Raw genomic sequence first — 12,246 nt, 5'->3', positions numbered from 1 at the left:
CACATCATATAAATAGTCATGAATGAAGGTTAAAAGTGATAAACATGTTTTATTTTCATTTACATGAAAGGAGATTTCACTTTTACTAGAAACATCAATATTACTATACAGTACGAACATTACAGGTCACATGAGGTGAAGTGACTCAGTCGTGTCCTACTCTTTGCGACCCCATGGACTGTAGCCTGCTGGGCTCCTCTGTCCATGGGATTTTCCAGGCAAGAATACTGGAATGGGTTGCCATTTCCTTCTCCAGGGGAACTTCCTGACCCAGAACCCGGGTCTCCCGCATTGTAGGCAGACGCTTTACTGCCTGAGCCACAAAGGAAGCTTCTACGTCCTGTATGTACAGGTCACATACATAATACATATTCAGATGGCAGGTTTTATTAAATAGCTTAGAGAAGACTCCAGGATTTACTGAGTTGTTTTTTGTTTGTTTGCTTCTTTGTTGTTGTTTGTTGTTATTTTGGAATATAAAGGAGCTGAAAAGGGACTTCCCTGGCAGTCCAGTGGTTAAGACTTTCTGTTCCCACATGGGCACTAGATCCCACATGCCACAATAAAGATCAAAGATCTTGCTTGCTACAACTAAGAGCTGGTGAAGCCAAAGAAATAAGTTTTTTTTTTTTTTTTAAATCATAAAACTTTTAGAAGAAAACACAGGAGAAAAGCTTCATAAACTGGGATTAGGCAAAGAGTTCTGTCTTACACATGACTCCAACTGCATGACTGTAAATAAAACAATAGTAAATTGGACCTTAGAAAAATTTCAAACTTTGCTCTGTGAAAAATACTGTTAAGAGAATAAAAAAGACAACCTATAGATTGGGGGAACATATGTGCAAATCACACATCTGACAAATGACTCACTCAACAGTAAGAAAACAAAATCCAATTTAAAAATAGGGAAAAGACTTCAATGGAACAAAGAGGAACCAGAGAGGATATATAGATGGCAATAAGCACATGAGAAGATGTTCAGCATTATTATCTATCAGGGAAACATAACTTAAAACCACAAGGAGATACCAATACGCACCTGTTAGAATGGCTACAATTTTAAAACACCAACAATACCAAATTTAAGTTCCTCTCTCAGGGCATCAAGGCCTTGCCTGAACTGGTTCTTTGTACCACACCAATATCATCCGCTCTTCCCTGCAATACCTAATATTCAAATAGTCTGCTCTTACTCCTCTTTCTTTTTCTTAAAATATTTATTTAACTGCACTTGCTCTTGGTTGCTGCACGCAGGATCTTCCCTTGCATGGAACAAAATCTCAGTACTAGTTGCAGAACACCAACATGTTGGATCTTAGCTCCTCCACCAGGGATCGAACTCAGAGTCTCCCACATTGTCAGGTGGAGTCTTAACCACTGGCCAACAGGGAAGTCTGCTTCCTCCTTTTTCAACAATAGATCAGTTTCACTCCTGCCTTGCATTTGCTATTCCTCTTAATTATAATGCTGTTCCCCCCCAAACTTCCCACGGTTCAGTTCAGTCGCTCAGTCGTGTCAACCCCATGGACTGCAGCATACCAGGCCTTCCAGTCCATCACCAACTCCCAGAGTTTACTCAAACTCATGTCCATCGAGTCGGTGATGCCATCCAACCATCTCATCCTCTGTCGTCCTCTTCTCCTCCCGCCTTCAATCTTTCCCAGCATCAGGGTCTTTTCAAATGAGTCAGCTCTTCACATCAGGTGGCCAAAGTATCGGAGCTTCAGCTTCAGCATCAGTCCTCCAGTGAATATTCAGGACTCCTTTCCTTTAGGATGGACTGGTTGGATCTCCTTGCAGTCGAAAGGACTCTCAAGAGTCTCCTCCAACACCACAGTTCAAAAGCATCAATTCTTCAGTGCTCAGCTTTCTTTATAGTCCAACTCTCACATCGATACATGACTACTGGAAAAACCACAGCCTTGACTAGACAGACCTTTGTTGGCAAAATAACATCTCTGCTTTTTAATATGCTGTCTAGTTTGGTCATAACTTTTCTTCCAAGGAGTAAGTGTCTTTTAATTTCATGGCTGCAATCACCATCTGCAGTGATTTTGGACCACCCAAAAATAAAGTCAGCCTCTGTTTTCACTGTTTCAACATCTATTTGCAATGAAGTGATGGGATCAGATGCCATGATCTTCGTTTTCTGAATGTTGAGTTTTAAGCCAGCTTTTTCACTCTCCTCTTTCACTTTCATCAAGAGGCTCTTTAGTTCTTTTTCACCCTGCCATAAGGGTGATGTCATCTGCATATCTCAGGTTATTGATATTTCTCCTGGCAATCTTGATTCCAGCTTGTGCTTCATCCAGCCTGGCATTTCACATGATGTACTCTGCATATAAGTTAAATAAGCAGGGTGACAATATACAGCCTTGACGGACTCCTTCCCTATTTGGAACCAGTCTGTTGTTCCATGTCCAGTTCTAACTGTTGCTTCCTGACCTGCATACAGATTTCTCAAGAGGCAGCTCAGGTTGTCTGGTATTCTCATCTCTTTCAGAATTTTCCAGAGTTTGTTGTGGTCCACACAATCAAAGGCTTTGGCATAGTCAATAAAGCAGAAATAGATGTTTTTCTGGAACTCTCTTGCTTTTTCGATGATCCAATGGATGTTGGCAATTTGATCTTTGGTTCCTCTGCCTTTTCTAAATCCAGCTTGAACATCTGGAAGTTCACGGTTCACGTACTGCAGAAGCCTGATTTGGAGAATTTTGACCACTACTTTCCTAGCGTGTGAGATGAGTGCAATTGTGCAGTAGTTTGAGCATTCTTTGGCATTGCCTTTCTTTGAGATTGGAATGAAAACTGACCTTTTCCAGTTCTGTGGCCACTGCTGAGTTTTCCAAATTTGCTGGCATATTGAGTGCAGCACTTTCACAGCATCATCTTTTAGGATTTGAAATGGCTCAGCTGGAATTCCATCACCTCCACTAGCTTTGTTCATAGTGATGCTTCCTAAGGCTCACTTAACTTCACATTCCAGGATATCTGGCTCTAGGTTGGTGATCACACCATGGTGATTATCTGGGTCATGAAGATCTTTTTTGTATAGTTCTTCTGTGTATTCTTGCCACCTCTTCTTAATATCTTCTGCTTCTTTTAGGTCCATACCATTTCTGTTCTTTATTGTGTCCATCTTTGCATGAAATGTTCCCTTGGTATCTCTAATTTCCTTGAAGAGCTCTCTAGACTTTCCCATTCTATTGTTTTCCTCTATTTCTTTGCACTGATCGCTGAGGACGGTCCCATGGTTGATTCCTTCCTATCTTTCAGAGATTTGGCTCAAACATCCTGTCTGCCCTGATCACCACATCTCCTGTTCCCCTGTCACAATCACATCACTCTATTCCATAGTCTCCATAGCATTTACCACTACCTTAAAATATCTCATACATTTATTTGCTTACTTATTTCATTATCTATCAACCCCCTACAACCAGAAATTGAGCTTGGGCCAGAATATGTTCTGTCTGTATCTCTACATCTAGAATGTTCATTTACATATTACTTTCTGCATCTTTATGCCATGCTCTCTCTGCATCTCTACATCTAAAATGTGCATTTACATAGTCCTTTCTTGAACATATTTCTAGAAAGAACGGCTGGCTAGCTGGATGGATGGATGGATGAACTAACCGAAGACTATCTTAAGAAACTGATGTTCTGCACCCAAGGCTGGTCTTTGGGAAATGAGGCCATCGCAGCGAGCTGACATGGATGGTGTGCCTGTTAAGAGACTCAATGTCATGCTTAACTTCAAAGACTCTTAAACAGCATCCCTCAGTTTATGCTGGAAATTTATTCCCAAGGCACAGAGCTTTAAAAACTAAAGTACAGAAAAATGAGGTGACTTATTTGAGGTCACACAATAAATTAGTGAAGGCTCAGGCTGTAGGAGATAACAGCACATAAAACTCTTTCCTTATTTGTAAAAGGGCTGAATCATTTCTTGGAAAATCCTCTTCCTTAATTTGAAAGAGGAACACTTTCCTTCCATCTACAGTGCAGGGTTAACCTGAAATAAAACGTCCTGAGAAACGTGAGCCAACCCTTGGGAGGGTGTGGATCCCAAAGCTGAAACCCAGCCCACCTAGGCCGCAAGGGTGAGGATCGGCTCGGGTCCCTGGGGCACCCGCAGCTGCTCAACCAGTTCCCCAGGCCCGCCCCGCGCCGCCGCCGAGGGAGTTCCAGGCCTGTATCCGGACTCACGGAACTCGTTTCCGGCCGCCGCCGCCTCCTCCTGCGGCCGCTCTTGCTTGCAGCCCCGGGACAGGCCCCTCTAGGGCCGGCCGCCGCGCCCCTCAGGTCCTCCCGCAGCCCCCTCGCCGCCGCCCTGCGCCCTGGGGCGAGCGGACCGGGCTCCACGTCCGACCCCGAGGCCCGCCACGCGCGGGCACCGTGCACACCAGGGCCCGCTCTCCGCTGCGGGCGCCTCCGCGGGCGCCTCGCCCGAGGCTGCAGTCCTGCCCCGGCGCGGCCGCCTTCAGGTGTGGCGCGCCCTGTGCTGGAAGCACCTGCGGTGAGAAATTAAAAGGAAAGTCCCGGCCACATTAGGTGGTTCTGTGTACAATTTGGAGAAGACTCTTGAGAGTCCCTTGAACTGCAAGGAGATCCAACCAGTCCATCCTAAAGGAAATCAGTCCAGAATGTTCATTGGAAGGACTGATGCTGAAGCTGAAACTCCAATACTTTGGCCACCTGATGCAAAGAACTGACCCATTGGAAAAGACCCTGATGCTGGGAAAGATTGAAGGCGGGAGGAGGACAGACAATGAGATGGTTGGATGGCATCACCGAGTCAATGGACATGAGTTTGAGCAAGCTCCAGGAGTTGGTGAAGGACAGGGAAGCCTGGAGTGCTGCAGTCCATGGGGTCACAAAGAGTCGGACACGACTGAGCGACTGAACTGAACTGAATAGAAGACAATCGGAGTTGTCGAGGTTAGCTTTATAAAACCAACACTACTGGATCTTCAGTACTGAATCAATTCTAAATGGGCTTCCAGAATTTTCTTTTGAATAAAGTACGACTCAGTTCCCTCTTTGAAAATGGAAAACCTTGGTATCCCATTTTAACTGCAGTGGTAACCTACTGATCTCCCCATCTTGGGTATTCTTTCTTGAAAGTGAAAGTGTTCACGGCTCAGTGGCGTCCAACTCCTCGCGATCCCATGGACTGTAGTGGCTTAGAAAGTAAAGAATTAATGAAATATAGTAAACTATGCTCGGAGAAGGCAATGGCACCCCACTCCAGTACTGTTGCCTGGAAAATCCCCATGGATAGAGGAACCTGGTAGGCTGCAGTCCATGGGGTCGCTAAGAGTCGGACATGACTGAGCGACTTCACTTTCACTTTTCACTTGCATGCATTGGAGAAGGAAATGGCAACCCACTCCAGTGTTCTTGCCTGGAGAATCCCATGGACAGAGAAGCCTGGTAGGCTGCAGTCCATGGGGTCGCACAGAGTCGGACACGACTGAAGTGACTTAGCAGCAGCAGCAGTAAACTATGCTGGGCAATTGTAGGCCTAGCTAAAATTCGAATAATAAGGAAGAAATGTAGAATAGCGAACAGCCAGGACATCGCCACTGAATCCCTACTATACATAAACACAGTGTGCTTGAATTAGGAGTTTCAAAGTTTAGCATATTCTGAGAGTGAAAAAAAAGCCTTATAAAACAGAACTAGATTTGACCCCAGAACTGACCCACCTCTTATTCACACACACACACACACACACACACATACACAGAGAAATAAGAGTGATGTTAGGAAAGCATTGTCTATGGTTTAGTGAAAGGAAAGAAACTGGTGAAAGCTGAGAAGTAAATTGGAAGGCCAAAGATTAGGCAACTGTTGAAGATTTGACAAAAGGAATAAAAAGAAGTGCTGTTACAAGGGCTGACAGAATTAGTAACAGATATAGGTTTGGCAGAGGTTGTGTGTGTGTGTGTGTGTGTGTGTGTTTAGTAGGTATCAGTTCAGTTCAGTTGCTCAGTGGTCACCAACTCTGCAACCCCATGGACTGCAGCACTCCAGGCCTCCCTGTCCATCACCAGCTCCCGGAGTTTACTCAAACTCATGTCCATTGAGTTGGTGATTCCATCCCTACCATCTCATCCTCTGTCATCCCCTTCTCCTCCCGCCTTCAATCTTTCCCAGCATCAGGGTCTTTTCCAATGAGTCAGTTCTTCGCAACAGTTGACCAAAATATTGGAGTTTCAGCTTCAGCATCAGTCCTTCCAATGAATATTCAGGACTGATTTCCTTTAGGATGGACTGGTTGGATCTCCTTGCAGTCCAAAGGACTCTTAAGAGTCTTCTCTAACACCACAGTTCAGAAGCATCAATTCTTCAGCACTCAGCTTTCTTTATAGTCCAACTTGCACATCTGTACATGACTATTGGAAAAACCATAGCTTTGACTAGACAGACCTTTGTCGGCAAAGTAATGTCTCTGTTTTTTAATATGTTGTCTAGGTTGGTCATAACTTTTCTTCCAAGGAGCAAGCGTTTTCATGGCTGCAGTCACCATCTGCAGTGATTTTGGAGCCCCCCAAAACAAAGTGTATACAAACAAATATATACACACAAATTCATGTGGTGTATGTACATCTATGCATATGTATACGTAGGTATATATGAGTTTGCAATAATGACAAACTTAAGAGACTGCGATTAGATGGAAAGGGTGAAAACTATTTGCCTCTGAATTATCTTCTGTCTCCCTGAGCCTTCTGTAGATAGCAACAATTTTAGAAAATAAATTACCTCACACTTGTAAGGGGAACAGTCCAATATTATGATTTAATAAATGTGATCATGTTTTCAATACTCCCTATAATATCACTTGAGTTTTTCTTGAACACTGGTAATTCAACTGTGTATTACAAAGCAAAGGTGATTATCCCTTAATGATCCAACAAAAAAAACCCAGTTTTTGCTCCAGGGATATAAACACCACCTCTCTGTGAAGTTCACGGACATCCTACCAGCACCGGGGATGCTCTAACATATAATTGCTTTTCAAAATGGGGGTAAAAAATCAGCACCAGATACACTTTTCAAAATGAGAAATTTCCTCAAAAAGCATTTTTTTAAAGCACTAAGTTAATGGTCATAATTTGAGCCTTTTACCAAATATTTCCAAGCTACCTTGAAAGAACAGAGTAATAAACCATTTCTAAAACAAGCCACTACCCAATAAAGGGGAAGAAGTGCAGTTCCCTGTTCCTGGAATGCCCATCCCTATGACCCAGCTTGAGTGCAGCCATTTATGTCAGCCATCACCCTGTCTTTCCAAAGAAAATATGGTAAGATAGTAACAGACATCAGTCTTTGGACAAATATTATTTATTCATTTATATGTCAACAAATAATAGTTAATGTCTGCTAAGTGCCAGGCTTTGTACTTCGTGCTTAGAGTTCAGAGATCAGAGAAAGACAGCATCTCTAGCAGCCTACAACCCAGTAGAGAGAGACCACAGCAAAGTCACAGCAAAGAACATTTCAGAAACAGGGGCACAAAGGAGTGACTGATCAGTTTTCCTAGAGCGCAGGGACCATTTCCTGAAAGTGGTCCCTGGGCTGAATGGTGATCCTTGGGCTAATTGTCTTTTGATGAATGGTCATGTGTGTTTACTGTGTATGCAGAGGACAAAGGGGCATTCAGGAATCACATTCTGGACAGAGGGAGCAACTGACATTAAACCAGAAGGGAGAAGCAGCTTGGTTTATTGAGGAAACTACAAGCTATGCTGTGTGACTTCAGTGTCCTTGAACGTCAAACCTGAGTTTAGTGTGCGCCAGGGACAGTGATTTGTAGGAGCTCATTTGTACTGGCAACCAAGAGCTGATTGTTAAATTTTTAGGAATTTTGTGAACTGATTGACATCATGTCAATAGCTTGAAATCTGTCATGGTATTTGCACATGCATGTGTGCTCGGTCACTTCAGTCGTGTCCAACTCTATGCCCGCCAGGCTCCTCTGTCCATGAGATTCTCCAGGCAAGAATACTGGAGTGGGTTGCCATGTTCTCCTCCCCAGGGGATCTTCCTGACCCGGGGATCGAACCAGTGTCTCCGGCACTGCAGGTGTTTTCTTTACCGCCGAGCTACCAGGGAAGCCCGTTTGCACCACAGAAATCATCATATGCTGAAAATCCTACCTTTCTTCTCAACTCCCGCTGATCCTGGACAGAGCTGAGAGCTTTTGACATCTTTTGTTTCTAACATAATGGTGACATTATGAAAATGTCATTTGTGGCTAATGTTCAATAAATGCACAAAATGGTTTAGAGCAGGAAAAGCTGAGCAATCAGTCGGAAGGTCAGAGTTTAGGCACAGTTTGTTCAGTCGCTGAGTTGTGTCTGACTCTTTGCAAGCAGCAAGTTGTGTCTGACTCTTTGCATCCTCATGAACAGCAGCACCTCAGGCACCGTTCATTAAATAGCAGATACTTTTTGTACTGAGTTGTCTAAAATGTATATATCCATGCCAATACAACTCTATTGTTGCTGTTGTTAAGTCACCAAGTTGTGTCCAACTCTTTGCAACTCCATGGACTATAGCACATCAGGCTTCCCCGTCCTTCACTATCTCCTGGAGTTTGCTCAAGCTTATGTCCATGGAGTCAGTGATGCTATCTAATCATCTCATCCTCTGCCACCCCTTCTCCTCCTGCCCTCAATCTTTCCCAACATCAGGGTCTTTTCCGATGAGTCAGCTCTTTGCATCAGATGGCCAAAATATTGGTGCTTCAGCTTCAGCATCAGTCTTTCCAATTCAGTAGTAGCAATACTACTGTATTAGTATATGGTATTAATTACAACAGCTTTTTAATAAATGTTGATATGTACTAGGGCCTGTCATTCTACCTTGTTATTCTTGGGCCTTTGCTCTTCCATATAAAATTTAGGATCTACTTAACAACTTCCAAGAAAAACCATGAGAAGTTTTGAGTTTTATTGAACTTACAGAATTAGGGGAGAATAGTTATCTTTAAAATAGCTATTCTTCCTGACTAGGATCACTCTTTAATTTACTCAGACATACTGTTTGTCCTTCAGTAATACTTGGCAGTTTTAAAGTACTCAACAAATTCTGATAGATGACACCACCTCCCTACCTCCCCAGACCCTATAGGTCCCTTATAGATTATTATCATGAAAGAGAGTATGTTTACTACATGTCCTAATTTGCTCTTTTGTTGTATAGGAATGCTCCTGATTTTGTACATTGATCTTGTAGCCATAACCTTGAACTCCTTTATTAAATGTAGATTTTAAAAAATACAAACACATCTGACAATGAAGTTTTATTTTGTTTCCAGTTTTTAATTCATCTTATTTATTGAATTGACTCCAGCAAAACAACAGAGGATACCCTTGTGTTATTCTTAAGGAGTGCTTCTAAAATTTCACCATTAAATGGTATGATTTATATAGTTTTTTATAGGTGAGACAGAGTTTACTAACAGAACCTTCTTTTGTTTGGATGTAGCAATGGCAACCCACTCCAGTACTCTTGCCTGGAAAATCCCATGGATGGAGGAGCCTGGTGGGCTGCAGTTCATGGGGTTGTGAAGAGTTGGACACGACTGAGCGACTTCACTTTCACTTTTCACTTTCCTGCATTGGAGAAGGAAATGGCAACCCACTCCAGTGTTCTTGCCTGGAGAATCCCAGGGATGGGGGAGCCTGGTGGGCTGCCGTCTGTGGGGTCGCACAGAGTCGGACATGACTGAAGTGACTTAGCAGCAGCAGCAGCAGCAATGTGTCTTGCTAAAAATTACATTTCCAGGTTCCCTTTAGTATGAGAAAGCCATGTGACAGTTTGGCCAATGAGATGGAAGTGGAAATTGTTACGTAGGGCTTCCAGGAAAGCTCCTTAAAGTGGGACAGACTCATTACCCTTTTATCCTTTTCATGTCCTTGTCTTTCTACTTGGAACTCATGTGTAAGGCTGGACATGGAAAAGCCCATCCATTTTGTGACCAGAAGCTGGCCATGTGAGGCCAAGAAAATTAGACTGTGAACCCATCTTTGAACTACTGAGCTAACGCTAACCAATGAAATTCATGTTTCATGGGAAAATTAGAACTGATTTTTTTTTTTAAGAGACAGATTGGGTTTCTGTAACTCACAGCTGAAATGAAATTCTTAAGTGATGCTAAAAAGTAAGGTGCTGAAACAAAACCCAATATACAGAATTGACTTAGTGGTTAAGGGAGGGACTTTGAGGAATGGGGACACATATCATAGGCTGGAAAGATGGTGACTTGTTTGGAGATGATAAAATATTTGGTCAACTTTGACAATTTCACACTGGAGAGTAGACCAAATGCTGCTGTGGCTGTAGCATTAGGGGAAATGTTAGGAGAAAAATGGAAAATGTTGACAAGGGATGGCTCTTTCTTGCTGTGTTCAGCAGAGAGAAATGTACCTTTTCTCTATTGAGGTAAATACCTGCAGAGATGGAGGAAATTTTCACCTCAATGAAGAAAGAAGTTTATGACATTTTTTAAAAGACTTGTGATATAGGTCATTTATGAACAAGAGTGTATAAAATATATATGTACAATTTAAATAATATTTTAGAAGTAAACACCCACAGTCACCACCTAAGACAAGAGCGCTGACAGCGTTTCAGCAGCTCCACGTGCATTCTTCAATCACATCCCCTCTTCTCCCCACAGAAGGTCATTATTCTATCTTGGGGACAATAATGTGCATAGTTTTCTTTATAGTTTGATTTATATGAATACATTCTTAAAGCGCTACACACTGTTTTTAACTACATGTATGGAATCTTACTGATGACATCCTTCTATGATTTGCTTCTGTTGCTCCACATTATGTTTGTGATATCCATCCACCTTCTGATTACCTGTTCTTTCATTTTCACTAATGTGTAGAATTCTATTGTTTGAATATACATGAAAATGCAATGGTAGAATTTAGCCTTTCTACCAATGTTGACTATTAGGCTTATTTCCATATTTTTTGGTTATTGCAGTGCTGCTATGTGTAACCTTGCAAATGCTTCCTAAAAACACGTTCAATAGTTATCCCAAGACATTGTATCAGTTATGGTCCTGGCAGGGAAAAAAAAAAAAAAAAAAAAAACCTTGTATTTTGAGATGAATTTTAAAAAGGGGACCATTTACAAAAGTGTGGGCAGGTTGTGTGTGTTGTGCTAAGTCGCTTCAGTCGTATCAGGCTCTTTGGGACCCCATGGACTATATAGCCCACCAGGCTCCTCTGTCCATGGGACTCTCCAGGCAAGAATACTGGAGTGGGTTGCCATGACCTCCTCCAGGGGGTTTTCCCAACCCAGGATCCAACTGCATCTCTTATTTCTCTGCATTGGCAGGCGGGTTCTTGACCACTAGCGCCACCTGGGCACGGTGTGAGGAAAGCACAAAAGATAGGGCAGCACCTGCGGGCTAATAAGGGCAAGACTCTGTTGCCACCTTGTAGGGTGAAAGGGTGAGGGTGAGGAAGGGATTGTCAGAGCCTGGAGAGGGAGAGAGCAGAGAATGACATACGAAGAGGTTGTGACCTTTGTTCAAGGGGCTTAACCAGCTTCAGAAAGCTATGCTGCTACTTCTGCTGCTAAGTCGCTTCAGTCGTGTCCGACTCTGTGCGACCCCATAGACGGCAGCCTACCAGGCTCCCCCATCCCTGGGATTCTCCAGGCAAGAACACTGGAGTGGGTTGCCATTTCCTTCTCCAATGCATGAAAGTGAAAAGTATATGAGAGAATCATATCAGAAAGCTATATGAGAGAAAGCTATATGAGAGAATACCCAACCTCACCGTTTTTCCTTGAAACCTTCTGCAGTGGCTTCTTGCTGCCATGATGCCTCATTGGACATAGCGCAGAATGAAGGGCACAGAATATAAGTCAGGAGGGCAAATGGAAGATAACCGGCATATATACAGGAGTGCATATATACAAATCGAGTATACATATCTTCAGAGTTGCTAAAGAAGGGCCGACTGTTTTCCAAAGAGGTTGTTTTCAAAGTAAGAGTTCATAGGGACTTCCCTGGTGGTCTAGAGGCTAAGACTCCGAGCTCCTAACACAGCGGGCCTGGGTTCCCTCTCTGGTCAGGGAACTAGATCCTACACGCCGCTTGCAGCAAATAAAGATTCCACGTGCCACAACGAAGATTGAGATCCTGAGTGGTGCAACTAAGACCTGGCACAGCCATATAAAGAATTAAATTTCTTTCTT

At 43.1% G+C, this 12,246-nt stretch overlaps 1 protein-coding gene across 1 annotated transcript in view; it reads right to left on the bottom strand.

The window, feature by feature from the left end:
• ANKDD1B (ankyrin repeat and death domain containing 1B) overlaps positions 1–5,589 on the bottom strand; it is a 64,638-nt gene extending 59,049 nt beyond the window's left edge. The window contains 3 exon segments of the mRNA XM_055536467.1: positions 4,216–4,293; positions 4,296–4,520; positions 5,493–5,589. Of these exon segments, the coding sequence (XP_055392442.1) occupies positions 4,216–4,293; positions 4,296–4,520; positions 5,493–5,589 (400 nt within the window).
• Positions 5,590–12,246: the final 6,657 nt, after the last annotated feature.

The sequence above is a fragment of the Bubalus kerabau genome, chromosome 10 (genome assembly GCF_029407905.1).
Source record: "Bubalus kerabau isolate K-KA32 ecotype Philippines breed swamp buffalo chromosome 10, PCC_UOA_SB_1v2, whole genome shotgun sequence".
Taxonomy (NCBI): domain Eukaryota; kingdom Metazoa; phylum Chordata; class Mammalia; order Artiodactyla; family Bovidae; genus Bubalus; species Bubalus kerabau.
Note: the sequence above shows the minus strand (reverse complement) of the source record. Positions and strands in the feature narration are given on the sequence as shown.